Source organism: Talpa occidentalis, unplaced genomic scaffold (assembly GCF_014898055.3).
Source record: "Talpa occidentalis isolate TD23 unplaced genomic scaffold, MPIMG_talOcc4v2.1 talOcc4.3, whole genome shotgun sequence".
NCBI lineage: Eukaryota > Metazoa > Chordata > Mammalia > Eulipotyphla > Talpidae > Talpa > Talpa occidentalis.
The window spans coordinates 95,778,144-95,803,269 of record NW_023603184.1 but is presented as its reverse complement, the minus strand read 5'-3'; the positions used below and the strand labels follow the sequence as shown (position 1 = coordinate 95,803,269).

The 25,126-nt window shown below is 37.2% G+C and overlaps 1 protein-coding gene across 6 annotated transcripts in view; it reads left to right on the top strand.

Annotated features, from left to right (window-relative positions):
- FIGN (fidgetin, microtubule severing factor) overlaps positions 1-23,529 on the top strand; it is a 121,192-nt gene extending 97,663 nt beyond the window's left edge. For 4 of the 6 annotated variants that reach the window (XM_054699790.1, XM_054699789.1, XM_054699792.1 and 1 more), the window contains exons 2-3: positions 18,540-18,795; positions 19,320-23,529. In XM_054699790.1, coding sequence (XP_054555765.1) covers positions 18,693-18,795; positions 19,320-21,574 — 2,358 coding nt within the window. In that variant the 5' untranslated portion in view covers positions 18,540-18,692 and the 3' untranslated portion in view covers positions 21,575-23,529. Of the gene's footprint in view, positions 1-11,055; positions 13,824-18,539; positions 18,796-19,319 lie in introns of those variants that run through there. The other 2 variants (XM_037523429.2, XM_054699793.1) reach the window with 2 other exon arrangements.
- Positions 23,530-25,126: the final 1,597 nt, after the last annotated feature.

Here is a 25,126-nt window from a genome sequence, read left to right as displayed (position 1 = left end):
TCAGTCTGTCCGTCCATCCATTTATTTTTAAGTTATCTTAAAGGATGGTTCCCACTGATGCAGGTAGGTCATTCCTTCTCTTTAGTGATCCAGACCTTTTTTTATTTTAAATTACAAATATCATATCTGGCTATGCTCCATATGAAATAACCCATCAAGGTTATCGTGGTTCAGCCTTACATCTTAAATATCGTCTGTTAGTCTGTGCCTTCTAACCATTTGTTATTTAGACCAGTGGAGGCATCAAATCTGTTAATAGAATTTCACAAATGGGATGCAAACAATGTGACTTCAACTCTAAGAACTTTAAAACCAAATTTACAGTGCTTTTTCTGATATTTGATATTTGTTTACCTATAATATTTAAATACCTGGTTTATGTATTTTGTAGTGATCCATTTACATGTGAATCTTACTCATAGTGCCCATAATATGTTCTAATAAAATCTGATTTTACTTGTAATAGTCTGTAAATGTTGCATTGATGAATATCTTAATGATCAAGTATGTTTGGTCTTAAACCATTACATAGTAGGTGCTAATAGAAAATGTTCTTCTGACTTTATGAAAAAGTAGCAGGTACTATTTAGGTAACTAATGACTTTTTTGTGTTTCATAGAAATCTAGTGTGGCAGGCTTTATCACTAATTTGACATTTTTTTGCTTTTTCTTCCTAGCTTATTAATGAAAAGCATACTGTGCAAATTATAGAAGGTGCCAGGAATATAAGATGCATAAGATGCATAAGGTTAGGTTTAACCTAGTGACAAAGACTAACATATGAACAATTCTGGTTCGACAGAGTAGCCACCATACTTGGCTGAACGATTCTGCTCAGGAATTTACCATCTAGAGCCACACATCCTCCTTTTCAGTTCCTTTTGCATAACTGTTTATGCAAACTGTTTAAAACACTTTCTTTTGAATAACTTTATCTGGTAATCAGACATCATTCTAATCACTGAACACTATGCAATATAATAATCATGCTTGCTTATCACAAATAATTTTGTTGGAAAAATGTGCATTGTTTTATCACTGCTCTAGTTCATAAGATTTTGACACATGCACATATGAAAAATAGTAAGTAATAAAAATCAGAAAAAGATAACTGTCCTCAAGGACCTCATAGTCTAGTGGGAAAGGCAAATAGACACAATTCAGTTGACACAGGAAGGAAGGGATGTGTGACAGGGAAGGGCATTACAAACAGGAAAGCATATGTAAAGTTAGGGTACACCATTAAAATTAGTAATATGTACATCGTGCCTCTACCAATATAAGTGGAAATACATGGGCCTCCCCCTGGTGGCGCAGCTGTTGAGCACTGGGTTGCGAGAATGCCCATAGCCTCTGCAGTGCCGGTTTGATCCCTGGCCACCAGAGAGGGTCCCACAAAAAGAAAAAAAAAAAAGAAGTGGAAATACATAAATAAGTTCAAAGCAAACATTAAGATATTCAAAGGAAAGTGAAAACTTTAAATGAAAAATAGTGTTATAATTATAGATAATGGTCACTTATTTATGTTCAGTATTTTGCATATTTTCAGTATTTTAAATAATAAACTTGTATTATAAAGTCAGGGTAATTATTTTTTATGTTTTAAGCGAACCCAAAGTATACATACATACACACACACACACACACTCTAAGAGAAACTCGAAGGGAAAACACAGGATATCTGAGAAACCCTACGGGAAAGGAATGAGACTGACCTAAACAATAGCATAAGAAGAATAATTATATCTTAGTGTTTAAGATGTGAATTGAGACTTTAATATTGAGTGGGTCAGAGAAGAAGAGGTAAAATACCTGGTAAGTGATCCATGAAATTTCTTTGCACTTGTTGAGAACTTTATTCTAGCTATTTGGAAAAATCATCTTTTTAGTAAAAGTAACACAGAAAGTTATTGGAAAAACCAGAAAAGGAATTTAAGTTTCCTGATCATGAATTTTTAGCAAAAAAAAAAAATTCAAGGCAAGACAGTATTTCATAAAATGCTTCTGAAACTCATTTTATTCTAAAATGCTTCTGAAACTTCTGTAACTTGCCCTCATGATTTTTCTAGTTCTATCCTCTGTACATTGAAGAACTCCTTCTAGCAGTGATAACTATTGGAAAATAATACAAAGTACTCATAGTTTTCCTTTCATTGTGTAACTCAATTCTCAGAACAACTGTTTCAAGGCAATTATTGTTAACCTCATTTCAAAGGTATGAATTCCAAAACTTTGGAAGGCAGAGAAATTTATTGTGACTACTAACTGGAAGTCTAGGGATTCAAACCTGGAATAATTCAAATGTATGTCCCAATTCAGATCCACTTTGGGAAGAATATGACAAAATACTGACATTCAACAAAAGATTAAATGTCTTTATTATTGTCATTGATAGATTTTTCAAAGGTAGTTCTTGACAAGAAGAGTGAATAAAATATTGTGACTGATATGAATAATGGTTATGATAACATATTTAAAATAAAGTTTCTACTTCCAATTTTGTCCATTCAGTGCATGTAAGTATAGCTAAATGTACATTATTAAATTTTTTTCTGTAAGCCTGTACTTTTTCTACATTCTATGGTAAACTTCCTGAAATGAGTGTGGATATTTTCTGGGTAAATGGTAAAAGATCCTGAAAATACAAAAATGGCTAGAATATATACATCTTTCTTCTTAGAGGTGGGTATCCTACCCATGTTCTCCCAAAATATGCATATTGTTAAATGAAAATAGTGATGGACAAGCCCTAGCTGAGAGATTAAGATGAACTTTAGAAGCTAGGGTGATGAAATTAGAAGAAACTAGAAACTATCTTGTGTTGACTTAGAAGCCAGTACCAAAGCCAATGGTAAATATATAAGATTTTAATTAAAAAGTCAGAGTAACAAAATTGCTAAAATAAGAATAAATGTAACTTCCAGTCCTAAACCTGCCAATTATTAGTTATATTTATTATATACATTGTCTCTGGTATTTATAGCTATTTTGTGGAATGCAGTAATGGGGAATCTTAAATTTAGAGACTAATCAAGACTGTGAGAATGACTAGAGAACTGGGACTAAAATATCTGTCTTTTGGCTCTTGAAATAGTATTTCCTAGGATTGAAAAAAGCAAAATTTAGCATAACAATGTAGCCCAAGTAGTAAATTCAAAGGGAAAAATCTAAGACCCAAAGCCATCTGACAAGTAGAATTCTGAGGAAACTCCCTATGGATTCTGACACACACACCTGCCCTGGGGCGCACACACTGAGCTCCTACAGATGGCCTTTAGTTTCCTAGACTAGAGACCCATTTTCTCTCCTAATCCTACTTGACTTCTCAGTTACATGTGCTATGATTAAACACCTCTGCTCTTGAAAATTCTTCCTTTTTTATCTTTCCAACAGCATGTTCTCTCCATGTCTCTGTTTCTCTTTCTCCTCCTCTCAATACCAATTCCCACTGCCTACTCCTTAAATGTTGGGTTAACTCAAGAGTTCTATTATTATCTCATTCTATATACTTTCCCTCTGCCATGTCTTTCATTATCATCATTTCAAAGAATTCCCATATGCTGTTGATTCCCAAACATCTTTATTTAGGAACCTTTAACTTCTCTTCCAGCTTCCCAGCAGCCAACTTTTTGGTTGTACAAAATAAAAAATTGAAGAGGTTTTCCAGAGGTTTTCTATTTCACAAATATTTGTATTTTTATGACGATGTCCTTTGAATTACCCCTTCCTTTCTTTCCTCCAAATCTAATTAGTCAGCCCATTTTTTAAACTCTATTTCTAAAATCTTGTTTGGATTTTATCTTCTTTTTTGGTCAAGTTCATGTCATGCTTCTAGCCTTTTCCCCTTCTAGTCTGTCCTGGACATTGTTGTTTTCAATATATTTCTAAGAACAGATGAGATCAGCACCTAAGTTGGCAGTAGAATAAAGCCCATTCAAGTTCCTTTGTTATTTGAATTCAAGCATCATTGCTGCCTCCATCCTACCCCGTGCAAAGACATATCTCCTGCCTTGTATCATCCAACCTTTCCAAGTTTCTCTGTTTCCCATCTGTGCCAGGTACACTTACCTTCGTTTGTGATTTTTGATTGAGTTTTGTCTCAGACAGGACAATGCTCTCAGTTCCAATAGGAGAAATTCTATTCAGCTTTTAAGATATATTTCAACTATTAACTCTTCTATCTAGAGCTGTTCCAGATTTAGAACTAAATATTGTCTAAAGATAAAGTAGAGCCTCCCCTGGTGGCGCAGTGGTTGGGCGCTGAGCTGCTAAGCTGCCCGCATCCTCTGCAGTACTGGTTCGATCCCAGGCCGCCTGGCAAGGGTCCCACATGGTGCGCAGACCTCTCCTGCCACGCCCGCTGCTCCCCTCAGCAGTGTACTTCGGTCCTTCTGCCTGTTCTGCTCCCTGCTCTGGCTCTGGTGAATCCTCTCACCCTCCTGTGCTTCTGACAGTATCCAGTGCTTGCATAAATAAATAAATCTTAAAAAAAATAAAGTATAAGTTCAGTCAGGGGAAGAACCTAGGTTTCTCAGCACTTTAGGGTACAAATTTCTATTTAGTAGTAGGCTCTCAGATATTAATAGATAATGAATGTCATTGTCATATTTTAAACAATTTAGTCAACTGACCTATTTTTTTTTCTAGAGGCAATAAAAGGTATTGAGATTTAGAGGTTCAAGAAAGTTTTTTTTTTTTTCAGAATTCTAATTTTGAAACATAAAATATATCTTCCTTGTAACCTATTTCCTCATGACTGACAAACCATTTGAAAACAGGGGAGGAAAAAAAAAAAACAAACAAGAGAGGAAAAGGATGGAGAGAAAAGTACCCAATTAGGGTCTTCCTGGTGACGCAGGTAGTTGAGTTCAGGGCTATGAAGCTGTCAGCAGCCTCTGCAGTGCAGTTTCAATCCCTGCGGGCCACGGAGATACCCCCATGGCGCAGCAAACCTCTCCTGTCTCGCCCACTGCTCCCCTCAACAATGTATTTCAGTCAGTCTGTCTGTTCTATTCCCTGCTCTGGTGAATTCTCTCACCCTCCCGCACATCTGGCCTATACTCTCGTTCTTGTAAATAAATCTTAAAAAAAAAAAAACGAAAAAGAAATGTGACCAGTAGCCCACGTGCCAGAACCTAAAGGAAATTGGGGATGGAGGATGGTGAGAATAAACCTGAAAGAACTGAACACCTAAGCAAAATAAATCCTTTTTCTTCATATTTCATTTTTTGTTGGCTTGCTTGTTAGTTTGTTTCATGAAAATACATGGAAGAATATTTGCTTTCAGCTTTTCTTTTTTTTTTTTTTTCCAGTTCAGGAATATGGGAAATAATGAAGTGAGTTAAGGGGGGTTAGAATGGTCTAGCTGATACTAGTTATTGTGGATCCTTGAATTTTTTAATGACTAATGCATTCTAACTCTTTTTCACATTTATTTGCTAACTTAAGCCTATGACTTCTCTCTATCTTTAGACAAATGTTTAAATAGTATGGCCAGAAGCTAAAGTTCATAATCCAGCTTTTTTAAAAAGTCTTACCTGAGGGCCTCCCCGGTGGCACGGTGGTTGAGCACAGGGTTGCAAAGCTGCCCACAGCCTCTGCAGCGCCAGTTCAATCCCCGGCCTCCAGGTGAGGGTCCCACATGGCGCACAGTCCTCTCCTGCCACCCACTGCTCTCCTCAGCAGTGTACTTCATCAGTCTGCCTGTTCTGCTCCCCGCTCTGGCTCTGGTGAATTCTCTCACCCTCCCGCGCTTCTGACTGTACCCAGTGCTTGTGTAAATAAATAAATAAATCTTAAAAAAAAAAAAGTCTTACCTGATAGTTCAGATAGTACTCAATTCCTAATTAACATTCATAGTTAAAACTCTAGCTTCATCATTATGGAAATTTACCATGAAAGCTCACTAAGAGAGTAATTCCTTTTTATCATTATTGTTATTGTCAGTATTAGTATTATTTGACATCTTAGAGCCTTATAGCTTTTGTAATAAATTCAGATGACATTTTCACTTATAAAACATTCGTAAATTGTATCATTCACAAGAAAAGTTATATAAGGGACAATAAGACTTTCCAAAAGCACTACAGGAACCCTCTCTTGGCTTTGCTTTTTTAGGTATAAATCACTTAAAGATGCAGGATATAGAGGCTTCCAGTAGTTTTAGGTGCCCACTTTTTCTTTTGTGGTTCTGAATACGAATTCAGTAAGACTTCAAGAAACAGGAAAATATTTTGATCTGAAAGCTATATGAATTCACAAGGGAATAAGTTTGGTTACTTCTCTACTTTGTAATGCAAAGAAGTGCATTCCACGAAATCAGATGAAACAAGCCATTAATTTGACAGTCTCAGTTCTCATAGCCCTATTGATTAAGAAAGCTGAAAACAGTGATGGAGGCTTATTGGCTCCAATTAGGAGTCGTGAAGCTTGAGGTTAGAAGAAATGAGAGTGTGTTGGGAGAGGAATCATTCAGTAACAGAATCCTTCTTATCATTTTGTCATGAATGGGTATAAACTCTCGGTCTCCTGTTATTTTTGTACTTTTTCATTTATTGATTATCTTTATGGACCTGTTTCAGATGTCCGGGGTCTTATTACAAAGCTGATTGTGTCATCTGTTTGCTTGCTTTTAGTGAACAAAAGATATTTATCTTATGAGATATTTCGTGACTATAAGCTCTGGTGCTTCCTTGTAAATCTTATTGAGATGTTCTCAAATATGTTTACAATTTCTTCTGTATAATTATACATATGGAAATGTCTCAGGATAGACACTATGAATGGAATACACTGTATAGATGCTGTAGATACATATTTATTTTAACACACACATCCTCTTGCATGGATATAACTCCTGTCCTTAGAGGTGTGTAACATTTCTTTTGCCCTTATCAATAAGACACCTAGCTAACACTTACGGCCACCCTTAGTGCATATAAATAATACATATCTGCAATACTGTCCTTTAATGTTAAGATCTTAGTAAATAGTGCTATAAGAAAGAAGAATCAAGGAGGAAAATGGTGTTCACATTTTTAAGAACAATATCTATTGGAGAAATATAGTGTTATTTATAGCTGTTAGGAAAGGCCAACATTTCTTCACATATCCTTTCAGAATGTCTGTTTTTTTTCATGTTTTAATTTAGTGATAGTAATGTAAGTTTTCCTCTTAATGATCACAATATATTTATATCTTGGGTAACTTTTCATATATAATCAAATTGTATGAAGACTTTTTTCTGAGGTGTGGTGATGGTGATGAGGAAAGGCTTGATAACTAGCATCAATTATCAGTTATAAAAATCCTTGCTTATCATCTGTTAACAAATCTTCAGCTGAAAAGCCTTTTGACCAGCCTGGTCCTAGCATAAAATTTACTGAACAATGAACACAATCCAGTTATAACAGAAGATTACTATATTTTCAAGTATATTTAAAAGAGAAAAAAAGATTATTGTAATAAATCTAATATCACAGCAACCAATTCATGGAGCTTAATTATGACACTACTAAATGTGAAAATCTATTCAGCGCTAGGAACACTTTTCACATTACATTCACGCTAAAGATTGGCTGTTAAGAGCTCATTACTGGTATTTTTCTAAAGAGTGGTTTATTAAACACAGTTACCTAATAAGCATCTTTGGTGGTGCAAATTGCTGAAAACAGTAATGAGTCTGATTAGACTTCATTTCAATTACGACAGCTTGTCTAGCATTTTATGTGTGTGTGCATATATATATATATATATATATATATAGACACAGAGTCACACACATATATACTCACACAGCAATACACACATATATGTGTGCATATATATATATAATTTTTCTTGTTGCTTTGAAATATGGCTATAGGATGCTGCAGTCTGAAAAAAATAAAGAACTACCTCTATATCTATATTCCTTTCCACGGTTCATTAATGAAGAGTGGATTGTTCAAGTCATCATCCAATTTACACACTGGCAAACTGGATGGACAAAGTGGAGTCACAATCATGTTTGCTTAAAACAGCAAAGGCTGCCTTACTAATATGTCTAAATAAGGTCACCTTTAGTTTCCCTGCTTTGTTTTGTTTTTTTTTCCCCTTAGAAATATAAAGCTATAAATGAGGTGAAGACTTAAAAATGATTCATTCCTATTTGGTTTGTAGAGGTTATTCTCCAGATTAATAGGCTCACCTTTCAATTATGTTTTATCTATGGATCTTCTACTTAAAATCATAACAGTACAGGAACTGTTACACTATGCGTGATAATTATAAGTCTGATTTTTTTGAATATAAATATTGGGAGAGGATAAAAAGAAACCAAGCTTTATGTATGCACACTATTATTTCAGAAAGTGTAATGGGATGTTTATGAGATGCTAAATTTAATTCTGATATAAAAAGTATGTTATTTAGCTGTATTTAAGAGCTAACCTATTAAATCATGCCTGAATATTACAACTCAAATTGAAAGAAAAAATTGTTAATGTAAAAAGCCTTTAAGTGACTAAGCTGTCACTGCTGTCACTTAGGCGCTCTAGTAACATTTTAATGCTTCTGGGAGCGATGGTCAGGGATGCAAGCCACTCTTTTATGCTATATTTTCAGAATAGATTCTTTTAAAAATGTATTATGACAATGAACTGTGTATCTGGAAATTAGAGCATCCCAATTATAGGTGGTGCTCAGGTTTACTCCACCAGAAGTGGAATGGGACAGAGGGGGGAGAAAGTAGAAATGAGGAAACTCCCGTTGCTGCTAAGAGCTCTTTTAATCCTGGACTGTGCTGATTGTATTCTAAAGCAGTTTATCTTCATGCGTTGTCTTATAGGGAAGAAACAACACAAAACCTACCAAAACTCATTTCATATGTAGCTTTTTCCACTGCCTTCAGATCAAAGTTATTTTCTTCAGGCTGGACTAAATTATACACAGGTCCCAGGAGTGAAGGACACTGAATTAATGCACTATGTCACCCAGCCCTGACTATGGAATATTTTTATCAAAGTCCAAGATACTATTTTGTTGTTGCATTAAAAATTAATGCACAAATTGCCAAAAAGAGAAAAATGCATAAATAACCTAAACAAATTTTGTCAGGGCTTTACACTTTTTAGAGTCAACATATGCAGAGTTTTTCTGGAGATTAGTTGAAAGTTGTATACATGTATGTAAATGCTATTCTTACTCCATTGTCTAATTATATGAAAGAGCCCTCAATCTTAAGTAAGTAGCCTTAATCGTCTATTTTGTTTTATGTAAACTGTCTTTTTTAGAGTAAGTTTCCAGAAGAATACAGAAAAGAGGATGAGTGCAAATTCCATTTCACACAAGGTCATGGGGACTGGAAGATTCTGAATTTGCTTATTGACCCATGTCAGCATGGTGTGTTGGGCAAAAATGAATATAATTCAGTTTAAATATAACTAAATTGAATGTTGCATTTATATACTTGAAATAGAAAACCCATGGACAAATATCTATTTACAACTAGCTATATACGTACATAATGGTTAGCATAGTATTTTAGGATTGTAACCAAGAAAAAATAACCAGCCAGGTCATTACTCAAGGTTGGTACCATGTCTGGTTTGTGTTAATTAAAAGTGCAAATATATTTCATATGGTACACCAGTGTCTTGAGAATCAATTGAAATAACCTCAGACTTTTAGGATGATGATAACTATTATCTCTGCAGATTCCTTTTTAAAAAGAAAAATTCAAAATATAGAGAAAATGAACAATACTTCTGGCGTTTGGATTTTACATACAGAGTTCTGGATCAATCATACAGGCCGGATACTATGAATCTAGCCTGGGGCTTTCAGGTTGTGTTAACCCCATTTATCCCTGCACGCTACATCTCACCTGTTATTTACACACATAAGAGGGTTGATACAGCAGAACAAGGGGAGTGCTCTGTTGTGACACAGAACATACATATTCATTAGCCTTGGCAGTCCCTATGGACATATGTGGTGTGTCCTGATGATCTTTGTATGACAAAAAGAACTGGGGGAAGGGGAAGGGTGGATTGCCTTAATGGATTGAAAATGTATATGGAAAAAGAAGAGAGGGCATGAGAAATGAAAGGCCATATAGTAACAACGTTAAAGGTTAACTACAAAGCAGTATTTATTTTTTTCTTTCCTATTTTTATAGTAATAAGCCTTTTAGTGAGGGGGGGAGCCGTTTATTATTTTTATTTTTTACATCATTTTTCATTTTTAAACAATATTTGTTTCCCCCACCCCCTCAGGTGTAGTCCCCATAGAGTTTCCTTCACCAATGCACCCGTGCACCATCACCTCAGTCCCCTGTGCTCCTCCCTCCCTCCCTCTGATCCCTCTCCCTCCTCCTCCCCTGCAGGATGTCTCTGATTTATAATTGTCTGCTTTTGCTTTGTTGTGTTTCATACTGTTACTATTTTTTCACACTGATGTCTTATTGGGTCCCCCTATATTCCTGCTCTAGGTGAAACCATCTGATATTTTTCTTTTTCCTTCTGGCTTATTTCACTGAGCATAATTCCTTCTAGTTCTGTCCACGTTGCTAAGAATGGCATGAGTTTATCTTTTTTGATTGCTGAATAATATTCCTTTGTGTATATATGCCACATCTTCTTGATCCAGCCATCTATTATTGGGCATTTGGGTTGTTTCCAGGTTTTAGCTATTGTAAATAGTGCTGCAATAGACATAGGTGTACAGGTGTTCTTTTGAATCAATGTTTACAAAGCACTATTTAAATTGATTATAAATTCTCTCAAATCATTCACAGAGGTAGCATAAAGAGAATAACATTTGGCTTAATATGGGGATATAAATCCTTTTATCTACCGGTCTTTGAACTCTTTCCCTTGCAATAGTGAAGACACCTAACATTAAACATGGAGATTGCAAATAGCAAGCAGTCTTTTTTTGTTTTAAATTGCATGTATATGAATAGTCATTTGAATTAATTGTGGAAGGATATAGACTTTTGGACACAGTGTTTTAGTTGATTTAGATGATTATATGGAAAATTTTTAAAGATTTATTTATTTACTTATTTTAATTTATTTATGCATATAAGAACTAAGGTCTGGGCCAGAGGTGCAGGGAGAGGGGGGGAAGGTTTACCAGAGACTGAGTGGGGAGCAGAACAGGTAGATCTACTGAAATATACTGCTGAGGGAAGCAGCAGGTGAGACAGGAGACATCTGCTGTGCCATGTGGCTTAGCACTCTGGCCAGGGATGGAACTCAGGTCGCAGCAGCAATAGCATGATAGTTCTGAGCCTTAACCCCGACGCCACCAGGGAGGCCCTATATGAAATCTTTACACAGAAACTTGTAAAACCTACCCCCCACCCCACAAAAATCTAAATTTTGACCTATAAAATTTTATGTAAATATGATTACATGTTCACTTGAATACTTTGATTTAAGTACTGGAAATTTAAAGCCCCCCCAGCAGGAAAAATAAGTTTTATTTGAATTATAATTATGACTTCTTGAGTTGCTCAGGTAGGCTGTCTGTCCTAATCATTTATTGAATATAAGCTTAGTGATATAAAACTGATATTTCTTTCATCGATGTAATTTGTTTTGTATAAGTACTTATACCCCTCATAAATGCAAGTCATCCTCTTCTGTATCTCTTGACTGTAAAGAAAAAAGACCTAGGGGACCCATGCATACCAATTTTCATCCTCGGTATGAAACATTGGCAAAATAGTCATCTTTATATCTGGTCATGATTTGATGAATGAATGTTATTATTGTGAGAAATATTTAGTGCATTTTAGGGAAATTGAGGTAGATCATAAGCTACCTATGACTTTCATTGAAAGACAGGATATATAGTATTCTAGTCCAAGTCATGGTGGCTCCAACATTGAGTACAGACTCAAAATGGTGATGTAAGCCCTAAACAGCATATAGAACAAGATCAGTGGCTTATCCAGATGCCATCCTCCCAACAACTTTCTATAAAAAATAAGAAGCATAACTTTGAAATAACAGTCTCCCAAAAGTTGTACTAAAACTCATGCCGCTGACTAACGGGGTTGCTTTATTATTAAAGGAAGTTTTGGCTTGTGATAGCAGAATTTATAGTATATTCAGAGAACGTATCAGGAATGGCAGGGATGGACATATGAAAAATAACTAGAAATACATCTGACAAATTAGAGCAGGGGGAAAACTGAAAGAGCAACAGTCTGAAAACCAGTTACTTTCAGAAGGCATTGTCTATCATTTTATGCTTTTGAACAAGTGAAACTAAGTCAACAAGCAATTTATTTATTTTCCCTGTGTTCTGATTAAGAGGGTAGGGGGATGCATTTAATAAACAGTACTTGGGAAAATTTTCTTCTAAAGTGACTTTTTTTTTCCCTTAAGTTTTGGAGCACTGTACTGCTAGAAAAAGTGCTGAGGTGAAAATGGAGCTTGAAGCTTCAGAGTGAAGTCATAAATTCAAATACTTATGTCACCTGGCAGGTACCATAAAAATAATCTGATGTAACAGGAAGTGCAGACCCTGTAAAAAGGGCATTCTGTGTCCAAAGGGGGCATGATCCTCAGATTCAGACAACTGTTAGAGGTAAAAATGAGGGTGAATGTTGTAAGAGATTCAGCTTGTCTTTTAAAAGTGGGAACTATAGAAATACAGATTGTTTTTTATGAAGTTGATGGGTTTTTAAAGCCCCGTGGTGGTCAAACAGAATTCCTTTGCAGGCAGGGTGCTGCCCTGGCTGCCAGGTGGCAGTTTCTCTCTGTGAGAGGGTGAGGTGTTTGCACTATATTTACCAGGGACTATTTGGCCAGAAATGCCTTTGTGATTTTATAAAGAGCTGCTTTATGCAAATAAGATGGAATAAAGGAAGGAGTAATTTGCTGCAAAATGTATTATAATTTTGGAGTCTTGAGGAGTGAAAGTGCAATTTAAAGAGAAAAATCATTTGACAGTATTGGATAACTTATTTTGAGACTGAGGGCTTTGAAGGTATTCTTAACTGGTTCTGAAATCTAAGTACTTGGCTTCTTAGTTGCAGTCTCTACAATGTTGAGTCAAAACATTAAAAATAAATAAAATACTGTGAAAACATTTTGAATTTTTGACACCTTTTTGATTAAGGACATCATGCTTTGTATTTTGCTGAGTATGAAAGAATATCTATACCTTTCTGATTATCAACATTCCCACTGGAAAATTTCCTTTCAGTAGCTGTTGTGCGGTTGAAGAAAAAGTGATTCATAAATTCTAGGGGTAATTTTACTTTTTTTTTTCCTCTCTAGTCAGTTTCGTTTTGTGTTGTGTTTAGTGCACCTTTGGCTTTTTCAAAAATAACAAAAAAAAATTTGTGTAGCAGTTCACAGTTCAAAAATATTTTCATAAATACAACTTCAGGTGATCTTCATCAAAAAGTATGTGATACCATTATTGTCATGGTGTGTAGCTGAAAAAAAGTGAGTATGATGTGCCTACTGACTTCAACATGATTAGAACACCTATGTGATGACAGGAGAGAAGCCCAAAGTCTAATTCTCCAGCTGAGTGCACATTCTTTAAGCAAAATTCTAGAATCATCTTTATATTTTCTTTAGTACCTTTCTATCCCTGCAATCTAGCAGTGACTCCATATGAAATACTGTTAGACAAAATAATTCTCAATCCACAGGACACCGTAGTAAGTGAAATACTACACTATAAGGGACACTCTCTGGCTTGGATGCAATTGCTTTAACACCTAAAATCAAAGAGTGTAACTTAACAGACTCTTAATTCTAAATTTAGAATGTGAAATTATTCAGAAGAAAAAGCTGGAAAGATTTCATCACCTGGTAAGCAAACATATTCCTTTGATTTAACTTCTTAGCCTTGACCCATGAATCTTTACACATAAGGGGCACAAAAGTTGTTGACAAAATAAAATTAGTCCCCATATCATATTCAGCTTATAAAGGATTTCTAATTCTGGTGCTCTGAATATGGAACCACATTAAGTTAAAGAGACTATGTACATTCTGCACTTTTATCCTTCACTTTTATCTTGCTGTTACTTTTAGATATGACATCACATTTCCGGGCTAAGAATTATCAGGAAATGGGACCGAGGAAGAGTCAGGTCAAGTGGATTAGTACAAGTAATACTAGTTTTTGTGGAGTTGGTCTCTGATTAATGAGGGTGGGTAGACCAAAGGAGAAGCTTTCCTATCTGCTCCAGAAATTCACCACGTCACCATTCCCTTTGAGTAATAAGCAGAGAGTAAGTCGGCCAGTTTTCTGCACCAGGAGCTTGTAGGCTCTCTCTGAGAAGATTCTTCACTGCATAAGCCTGTATGGCTAGCCAATGAATGTGCCACTCTCCATCTGAAATTTTGAATGTCTATGTGTTAGTTCTACCCTTTCTATATAATACATGAGGAGTCTGTTGTATCCGTGGGTTGAAGAGGCTGTAAACTATTACTTTATTCTCTTTGCCCCAGGAGTGATTGTTTTCTAGCAAGAACCTTGACAAATATAAACATAAAATATAAAAGGGATATAAATATTTTTAAAATAATAATGAAAGGTTAAAGGTATAATAGTCCAAATGAGAGTATAGGTGTAGTGGGTCCTGCAGGCTGTGTGAATGCAGGGTGGCTGTCCTAGGGCAAGCAAGCCTGCCACGCCTGCAAGTGTTTGCCTCGGGTCCCTTGCCTTAGAAGTGTGGGAAATCCTACAAACAAAGATAGTCTCTAGCAGTCAAAATTGCCCTATGGGAACCTTGTAGTAGAGAACAGTTTTTTGTTTTTTAGACCTTGGATAGCATGTACATTTTATGGTGGGAGTAAGGATAGTGAATGATTTAGAGCTTTATTTCTAGGAATGTGTGCTAAAAGTAGATTCTAGAAGTCTTAGTCTTTTATTTCCAATTTCCTCCCATTTTGCAGTTGTAAGAGAACTTTGAAGGATGCCACAGTTGTTTTGTTTCAAAATAGTTAAAGAGCAAAATGGAGGATATTAAAGCAATGAGGCAGCAACTATTCCATAATTAAATCTAAATCATAAAATGGTCGGTCATGATAAGAATGGAAAATACTACCCAAACTGCCCAGTTTTATGAGAAATAGACTTGTTCTTTTATATATAGAAATTCGTCTTATAACAATAAAAAATGTGCAGTCTTCATATATTGTAGTATCTGTCATTCTTGTGTAAAGCATGTTAAATTTTCTTAAAAGTAATTTTCTATTAAATTACATATTTTAAAAATAAACACATTGTGTTGCAAAATTTGCCAGCTGTATTAAGAATTTTCTGATCCTTTCAAAAATAAAAATTGTTGTTTTGGAACATTTTTTCAATTATCTTTGAGAACTATTTTTACTTTCTACTGTTTTCTGATTTTTTTATGGTATCTATTTATGCTATTTCCAAACAGCAGTGGGAATTACTGTTCTGGAGTCATGTTTCTGATAATGTGAAAACAGTATTGTTTGAGAGATTCTTCTCACCATGTTCCAAAGAGAAACCAGACAAAAGCTGTTTTTAAAACTCATCTTATTATTTGGGTGCTAGGTTAAGCGATATGCCAGTGCTACTGATTACTCAGCAGATGACAGCAGTGCAGTCAAATGGAGCTTGGTTTTTGGGGTAGGGAACATTTGACTTTGCGACTTTTCTTCCATTTCACATTAGAAAAATCACCAACAATAACAACAATAAAAAAGAAGTTGATCCTATTTCGAGTTAGTGTTAAATATCAAGAAACTGATGAAAAGGGGCTCATACTCCCAGTTCCAGGATATCCTGAACCCAAATGCTGACTTCTTCAGCCCCCACTCATGTTAAGAACTAGTTTATGGTTAACGTTATTATGCTTTCAAATAACATTAATGATTTTAAAGCACTGAATAAATACTGGTGTTTCAGGGGATGTGAATAATTCTGTTCCCTTAAGGTTATTTAATCAAAGCTCAATCTTGCCTTTTGCAGCCTTGCTAAGGTTATTGTTACTTAGTATGCATCAATAAATAAACTTTCAATTATCTTGGTAAGCACATCCAAAAATAGCATGAGAATCAAAAGGCGATGGTGTATCCAGTAATTGTTCCAAATAAATAATTTTGATAGATAGGATCTTTGCTTAATTTCAGATGAAATAGAAATCTATGAAATTTAATTAGTTTTGCTAGAGTTAAACTATGCAGAAATATTCTGTGAAAATGCCTATTTTATTTAAACTAAAGATTCCTGTCTTCTACAGCAATTATAACTTTACCTAAGTCATTTTTTTTTGCACATCCTTTACAATTGATTAATTTACAAGCAGATATTTTAAGCCAATCGAGGTTGAGGGCTTTCCTATTACTGTTTTTAAAATAATTACTACAAATAAGACAGTTTTGTTTTTCCCGTTGGGCATTTTCTTTTTTTATCATGTTTGTTGCGTATGTTAACTAATACAACAATGACCTAACCCAGCTAACTGAAAGGAAGCCATATTCTTTAAAGTGTGCGTGTGTGCATGAGTGTGTGTTGCACACACATATGCAAGTGCTTTGCACACTCAATGTGTTGTGGCAAATTCTATTGCCTGTGATTCCTAAATTACTTTCTGAAAGCATATTTCAGGATATTTATTCACATTTCTTCTGTTATCTGATGAAATTCCTGCTCATAATATATGTGTTCTTATTTTCTCAACTGTGTTTTGGTGTTTTAAAGAAAAAGACTCCTAGTAGAAATTCCCTGGAAATAGTTTACAGGACTAATGAATTTGTAGGTCTTTTAGACAGTTCTGCATTACAGTCACATTAATATTCTCTCCTTTTTTATAAGACTTGAAGTAAATCCCATGACACTAGAAGAATTTAGATACTGATTACTTGCGATTGGTTCCTGGTGATTTGCTCTTAATAATTTCCAGTTGAATTTAATGAAAGTATGATTCCTGAAATGCTGCTTCATTAAAATTGCATCTTTCCCCCTTTAAGTATGGTTTCGGTCATTTCATCCATTTTGCGGTGGTTTTCCTCCCCCTTAAAAAGTAATGATTGAGAAAGAAGAAACAATTAAGAATATCACTTTAGTTCTCCCTCTACCTCACCCCCAGAGTTTCTCTGAGTAAAATGATGAAAGCTGCACCTCGTCAGGATTTTACGATTTTTTTCAATGTGATGAGATTACTTAAAAAAATAAAGTTTTAGAGAGAAACATATTACTATTTGAGACAATTGAGGGGAAGTGGAGAATGTTGCATATACAGGAGAACTAAGTTCTTTAGTGTTTTTACTAAAAAAGTATAAATCTTGATTAAGTTACTCTGTGCAGTATTCAGACTTAATTTAACTGAGGTGGTGATTTGCAAATGAATATCTACATGGATCCTTTTTAAAAAATCCAAATGCAAATGAGTACAACTGCAGTAAAATATATTTGCAAATGAATCCTGTTGCTTTATTCATTTATTGTGTAATTACTGCAATCCTTCCCACCTTGTTTTCAGTATTTCTTAATCATTAAGTCGGAAGCATGACAGCAGTGCCAGCCCTGGCATGATTCTCTTTGACTAAAACCTTGTAAATTAACACAATTAGCACAGCATCATCCTGCTAATTAACTTCCAGTGTCTGGTGCAGTGGTTTTGCAAACAAGGAAGAAGGAGTCAGAAGGGAATCAACATGCCATTCTGTTACCAAACTGTGTGCTGTGTTCAGTTTAGCTCAGTAAGTCAAAGCTGGCCATGTCAGAAGCCAGAATAAGGCATTGAAGAGCCAAAGGGGTGGAAGAGAAAAGCAGAAGGGGGTAGGAACTGTCAAAATAGACCACAGTAATTCTGAAGGGAGCTGATGCCACAGATGCTTCATTTAGACCAGGCCTCCTTCTTATCAAGGAATCTCTGCCAGAAGGCACCAGACAGTTTACAAAATTCACTTTGGGTAATACAAAAGAGATTAAGGAGGCCTGCTTAATATAGCTGGACCAGAATAGGAAGTGTTCTAACTCAGCAGAGATTAGAATGAGATGAGCCAGCACCAGGAGACAGAATGGGTTCCAGTGCTCGTCTGTAACTAACTATATGTGCATCCCCAAGGGGACCTTGTAAATCCCTTTGGGCACTAGTACCCTAATCTGTGAAATGTAGTCATTTCTAAGGTCTGTTAAAACTTTAAAATTCAAATGAATCCCTAATACCAACTGCTTAGTATTTTCTCTTAAGTGAGAAAATATTCCTGCTGTATAGTCTTGTTGTTTCATTCACTTAATAATCTATCAGGTAATGAAATTATCCACACCATCTTGCTATCGAGGTGCTCTCTCAAGTTATTCCACGGACTACTTCCCGTGGAAATGTAAAGAATTAGAATCCAGATTCTCTATTCTTATCTGTGCTTTCACCTCTCGACCCCCACTTCTTTCTCTCTGTGTGTATGTGTGTGTATGTATTTTTCCCCTTCACTCCCAATACCTTGCAGCCTCTAAGGCAGAGGGAAGGATTATAAGAGAAGGAGGGCGAACACTAGCTAGAAGACCGACAGACAAGTGATGCTTGTTTTTTTTTTTTTTTTCAGAGACTCAACAACAGAACTGAGAGGCAGAAAGGAGCCAGTTGTAATTCATACCGAGTTGTAGGCTTTGTGCGATGAAAGCGATGGAGCGCTGCCTGGGAGATTGCTTTGCTGCACTCCACGAAGCAGATTTGAAACTGTCGTGGACCACTTTAGATGAGAGTTGGATTATGGAATGACCTGCTATGTCTGTGTCATATTGTTCTGCGCAGGGAGCATTATACTGTGCTAACTAGGTGTTCAGTACCAAATAAGAGAGGTATCCTAGATGTGATCTGTCAGCTGTGTCTCATTTTTATATTGGTTAAAATATAAAACAGAAACTGTGACGTGAAGAGACAGCATAGCCAGATATTGCACATGTTAATACTATCACGCTGTAGATATTTAAAATATACGCATATTTTGCTGTAAGGATCTGTGATTGAATTCTAATCTGACAGGAATGTGTGTGTACATATATATGTATATATCGCTCTCTATATACGCATGTGTTGTGTGTGTGTAGGAAGTAACTTAATAGGCTTAATCGAAATAGATTTGCTTATTACTTAAAAATGAAAAAATAGATCTTCTGAAGAGTTTTTGTTTAAATTCAATTTATGTTTTGCGCTGGATTGAAATTCAGTGCATGGCAAAAAGGTACATACTGTATGGGAAATCTTTTAACAATGTCATTATCATTCATGGAAAATAACGGGTAAGGAGAATTCGGGGAGACTAGCTTTAACAGTTATTTGATAAGTATCTAAGTAAATGAACTTTGTCCCCCCAAATCCCTAGGCTTGAAGATGCAGTGGACGCCGGAGCATGCCCAGTGGCCAGAACAGCACTTTGATATCACGTCAACCACTCGGTCTCCTGCCCATAAAGTGGAAGCCTACAGAGGTCATTTGCAGCGCACCTATCAGTATGCCTGGGCCAATGATGATATATCTGCTCTGACTGCATCCAACCTACTCAAAAAATATGCAGAGAAGTATTCCGGCATTTTGGAAGGCCCCGTGGACCGACCTGTACTCAGCAACTACTCAGATGCACCATCGGGACTAGTGAATGGTCGGAAAAATGAAAGCGAACCCTGGCAGCCTTCCTTGAATTCAGAAGCTGTGTATCCCATGAACTGTGTTCCCGATGTTATCACTGCCAGCAAAGCTGGAGTCAGTTCAGCCCTCCCTCCAGCAGATGTCTCTGCCAGTATAGGGAGCTCTCCTGGGGTGGCCAGCAACCTGACAGAACCAAGTTATTCCAGTAGTACCTGTGGAAGCCACACTGTACCGAGTCTTCATGCAGGGCTCCCATCTCAGGAATATGCCCCCGGATACAACGGATCATATTTGCATTCTACTTACAGTAGCCAGCCAGCACCTGCACTTCCTTCACCTCATCCGTCTCCTTTGCATAGCTCTGGGCTCCTACAGCCTCCACCACCACCTCCTCCGCCACCGGCCCTGGTCCCAGGCTACAATGGGACTTCTAACCTCTCCAGTTACAGCTATCCCTCGGCGAGCTATCCTCCTCAGACTGCTGTGGGATCTGGGTACAGCCCTGGGGGTGCACCTCCTCCTCCGTCAGCATACCTGCCTTCAGGAATTCCTGCGCCTACGCCCCTGCCCCCCACCACTGTTCCTGGCTACACCTACCAGGGTCACGGTTTGACACCTATCGCGCCCTCGGCTCTGACAAACAGTTCCGCGAGTTCTCTCAAAAGGAAAGCTTTCTATATGGCAGGGCAAGGAGATATGGACTCCAGTTACGGAAATTACAGCTATGGCCAACAGAGATCTACGCAGAGTCCTATGTACAGAATGCCCGACAACAGCATTTCAAACTCAAATCGGGGGAATGGCTTTGACAGAAGTGCTGAAACATCATCCTTAGCATTTAAGCCAACGAAGCAGCTAATGTCCTCTGAACAGCAAAGGAAATTCAGCAGCCAGTCCAGTAGGGCTCTGACCCCTCCTTCCTACAGTACTGCTAAAAATTCATTGGGATCAAGATCCAGTGAATCCTTTGGGAAGTACACGTCGCCGGTAATGAGTGAGCATGGGGACGAGCACAGGCAGCTCCTCTCTCACCCAATGCAAGGCCCTGGACTCCGTGCAGCTACCTCATCCAACCACTCTGTGGACGAGCAACTGAAGAATACTGACACGCACCTCATTGACCTGGTAACCAACGAGATTATCACCCAAGGACCACCAGTGGACTGGAATGACATTGCTGGTCTCGACCTGGTAAAGGCTGTCATTAAAGAGGAGGTTTTATGGCCGGTGTTGAGGTCAGATGCATTCAGTGGACTGACGGCCTTACCTCGGAGCATCCTTTTATTTGGCCCTCGGGGAACAGGCAAAACATTGTTGGGCAGATGCATAGCTAGTCAGCTGGGGGCCACATTTTTCAAAATCGCCGGTTCTGGACTAGTTGCTAAGTGGTTAGGAGAAGCAGAGAAAATAATCCACGCCTCTTTCCTTGTGGCCAGGTGTCGCCAGCCCTCGGTGATTTTTGTCAGTGACATTGACATGCTTCTCTCCTCTCAAGTGAGTGAGGAGCACAGTCCAGTCAGTCGGATGAGAACCGAATTTCTGATGCAGCTGGACACTGTACTAACTTCGGCTGAGGACCAAATCGTAGTAATTTGTGCCACCAGTAAACCAGAAGAAATAGATGAATCTCTTCGGAGGTACTTCATGAAACGACTTTTAATCCCACTTCCTGACAGCACAGCGAGGCACCAGATAATAGTACAACTGCTCTCACAGCACAATTACTGTCTCAATGACAAGGAGTTTGCACTGCTCGTCCAGCGCACAGAAGGCTTTTCTGGACTAGACGTGGCTCATTTGTGTCAGGAAGCAGCGGTGGGCCCCCTCCATGCCATGCCAGCCACAGACCTTTCAGCCATTATGCCCAGCCAGTTGAGGCCCGTTACATATCAAGACTTTGAAAATGCTTTCTGCAAGATTCAGCCTAGCATATCTCAAAAAGAGCTTGATATGTATGTTGAATGGAACAAAATGTTTGGTTGCAGTCAGTGATAACTTCTTTAAAAAAGAAAATGTAATGAATGTTGGCACACACACATAAAACCTGCTACATAGGGTTTAGAGCCCCTTTCCAGTAGTGTTTAAATCGCAAAAGGGTACTGGGGAAGACAACGATTAAATTGCATCTTTAGAGTCAGGGTAGATGTGGAGGAAAAAAATGCATCAAGTGAGAGCTTCTAATTTGAAAGCCCCAGATGACAGAAAGCATCTGTTGATGCTCAGTTTGGTTCAAGTTAGACAACACTCACCAAGGAGCAAGGTGCAAGTGTGTTGATTTCAGAAGGACATGAACCTCGTGTGTTGATTCCATTCTGCTGTTCTCGAGATTTAGTTGCTGTCAAGTGCCTGGAGTGGTGCTTTATTTTTTGTTTGCCTCACAATTACATTGGTGGCATGTGCTAATATAAAGAGCTTTAACTTCAAACATTATTGGACTAAAGAGATGAACGGTTGTGTTATGACAGAAAACCAGATTTTTGCCATTTTAAGAGCAACAGTATTCCTCAATCCTGTCTGTTCTGCAGTATTAAACTAAGAACAGGTAAAACAGGGTAACGGTAATCTGGACCTTAATTTCTGCAGTTCATTTCTTTTAATGTTCTTGTCTGCAAAAACTCAGGAAAGCGATTGTGATTTGTACAGTACCTCAAAGGAATGTGTTGAAAGCACTATGTACTGCTGAGAGTAATGGGATAGGCTTCAATGTTACTTTATATTAAAATGTATGTTTACCTCAACAATTGGAAAATAGCAAGGAAAATTTCTTTGAATGTATCCAGAAAAATACTGACGTGTGATACAACTGAAAATATTTACAATTTAAAGTAGAAACAAAAGGATTTTAAAACAAAGTTCTTTTACTAATTATGGGGAATTAACCTGAGCAGAATAATTCTTTATGTCAATAACTGCAAGAGTTCGTCGTACATTGCTCCTTGATATTAAGTGAAAATGTTCTTAAAAGGTACACTGGTTAATGGAAAGCTACTTTTCCGCTTGTGTTAGTGTCTAAAACAGTCCGTCACAAGACCTGTTTAGGACCCTGAAAGTCACAGTACCTGAAAACGAGGACTGCCTTTTACTGCATAGGTGGTAGTGGTGGTGGTGGTGGTGGTGGTGCAAGTTATCTCTTAAAACTGCTGGGAATGGTGTCATTCTGTTCACTAATCTAGCTTCTAGGCTCACCGTGATGTTTGACAGAATGCAGAAGATAGCAACCAAAACAAACAAATAATTAAATACAAAAAACCCAACCAACATATATATATTCATATATATATATACATATATATATATGTATATCCACAAAGAAACTGTACATCCCCTCTCCTCCTTTTTGATCCCTCTCTTGTCAGTGCAATTTTGCTTCTCATTTTGAAATCTGTGCTGTAGTGCTCCTACATTTATTTCTACCTCAGTTTTGTTACATTTCTCTTAGACAAAAAGTAGGAAATTGGAAAGGGACACACACACACATACACGAGCACACACACCCCTTATAGTTTCCCAAACATGTTACTTTTTCCTCCATCTTTTCCCATGAATCTAGTTTCTGAAAACATCAGCCTTCATCCTTACTTCCATCTCAGTCCACCCCTGCCCGATAGCATAGGGGGTATTTTTTGTCATTTCCCATCCTCTCCTGCACCCCACCAAGATGTTCTTTGTATCCTTTGACGCTTTATGTGCAACTTCTCATGATAGCTGACTGACGTTCGGCGATGCCTCTGAGCAGACAGTGTAGGCTGCAGCTTTCTAAAGCCTCTGCCTGTGCATAAGCAGAACAGCCTTGCTTTTTTAATGTATTTTTCTTGGTTTTTTTTTTTCTTCCCCTTTTCAACTGAGAGATGCAGTAGCAAAACTGTTGCAAAGCACTGGCGTTTTATGTATTCAAAAAGTGATGTACATTTTTAAAAATTTTAAATAAATGCAATGAGAAGCCCCAAGAAAGGTCTTTCTGTTATTGTTTTTTTCCTTCAAAAATTTTTACTGATTTCACCCACAATGTCAAATTACTGAAACACTTAACATAAAGAAAGCTCTGATGGACTTCTTAGTCATTACTCCCTTTTTTCTCATTTTTCATGTTGAATAATCTGAGTGAATGAACCAGAATTTAATTTACCGTAATATTTTATCAATTAAAACTGTGCTTACATATAAATTTTCCATATTAAAAAGCAGTGCCTTTCATTAAGGATACAGAAAATACTATTTAAGTATGTCCTTTGCTTTTCACAAGTGAATAAACACTACGGTCCTGTTCTGGCTCTACCCTGCACAGCTATTATTGTAAGGAAATTCTAATATCCCCATTAACTTATAGGTTCATATTGATCTCACTGACAAGTTTACTTTTGCACAGCCTGACCTATTTTCTGTCTTTTAGACATTGCATTTCATTTCCGCCAACATGCTGTGTTCACATGAAAGCAACTGGCAAGTTTTGACAAACCCGGTCTTATTTAGACAACTTTGGAAAATCCAATATTGACCCACTTTTTTTTGGGGGGGGGGAACTCCTAATAGTTAATGCCAAATATATGACTGCACTATTGTGTTTTACACTCATTTATAAAACTGAAAATGAAGTCATGCATATTGCCTTTTAGCTTTAAATAACTTAAAACAAAACCAACTTTGTCATATGAGTGGTCAAAATCCATGTATTTAGGCAGAAGCTGAAGTTATGTGTGAATTTCACTTAGCCTCACAAATTCTAGGATTTGATCTCTTAGGAAATTGGGCATGCCGAAGAAATGAAGATCTGTTGGGGAAGATAGGCTGACCTTTGCATAGTTGTTACTCTCCTGTGAGTCTTTGATTCTGCATGGTGGCATTATGAGCTCTTGTATGGACTAGCCTAATAATGAGCTCCTTTCTGACCATCCTTTCTGGACCTTGGGGTGGGGGCTGGGTTCCACGTCCTCAGAAGTATATACATTCTTGTACAATCAATGATAGTACAACTGAGTAATGCAGGCTTCATACTCTTGGCCTCTGTTAGACTGCTAAGAATTTGGAGAAGGCTACTAATGAAGGTAAGGTAATGAGCCAGTCCAAATCCCATGCCATCTGACCAGGGGACTGAGCCAGCCCACTTAACAGCCCCTAATTCTCTTCACAACTGCTGTAACATTTGCAAACGGGACAAAAAGGTTGAAGTGAAGGAAACTACTTGAGTTGAAGGATCAATAGAAATTCAAGAGGTAGTTCATAATGACCTTATGTATGGAAATACTCATTTCTGGCATGCTTCTTACCAAAATATTTAGAACATTAGTGACAATATGGAAAACTTTGCTGACTGAGCTGATCAATGGAATGTGAAGGCAGTATACTTTAAGGCTATTTACTTTCACACAGAATGTTTATCTATTAGTCAGTTTGTATTCTACTCAAATGCAGATAGACGGGTATAATGTTTTCTTCTGCATTTGAAACCTATCAAGGAGAAAATAAACCATTCCACTAAAATACATAGGCCAAACACCATCTGGGCAAGTGATAAAAGCTATCCAGAGGCTATGCTATGTAAAATAG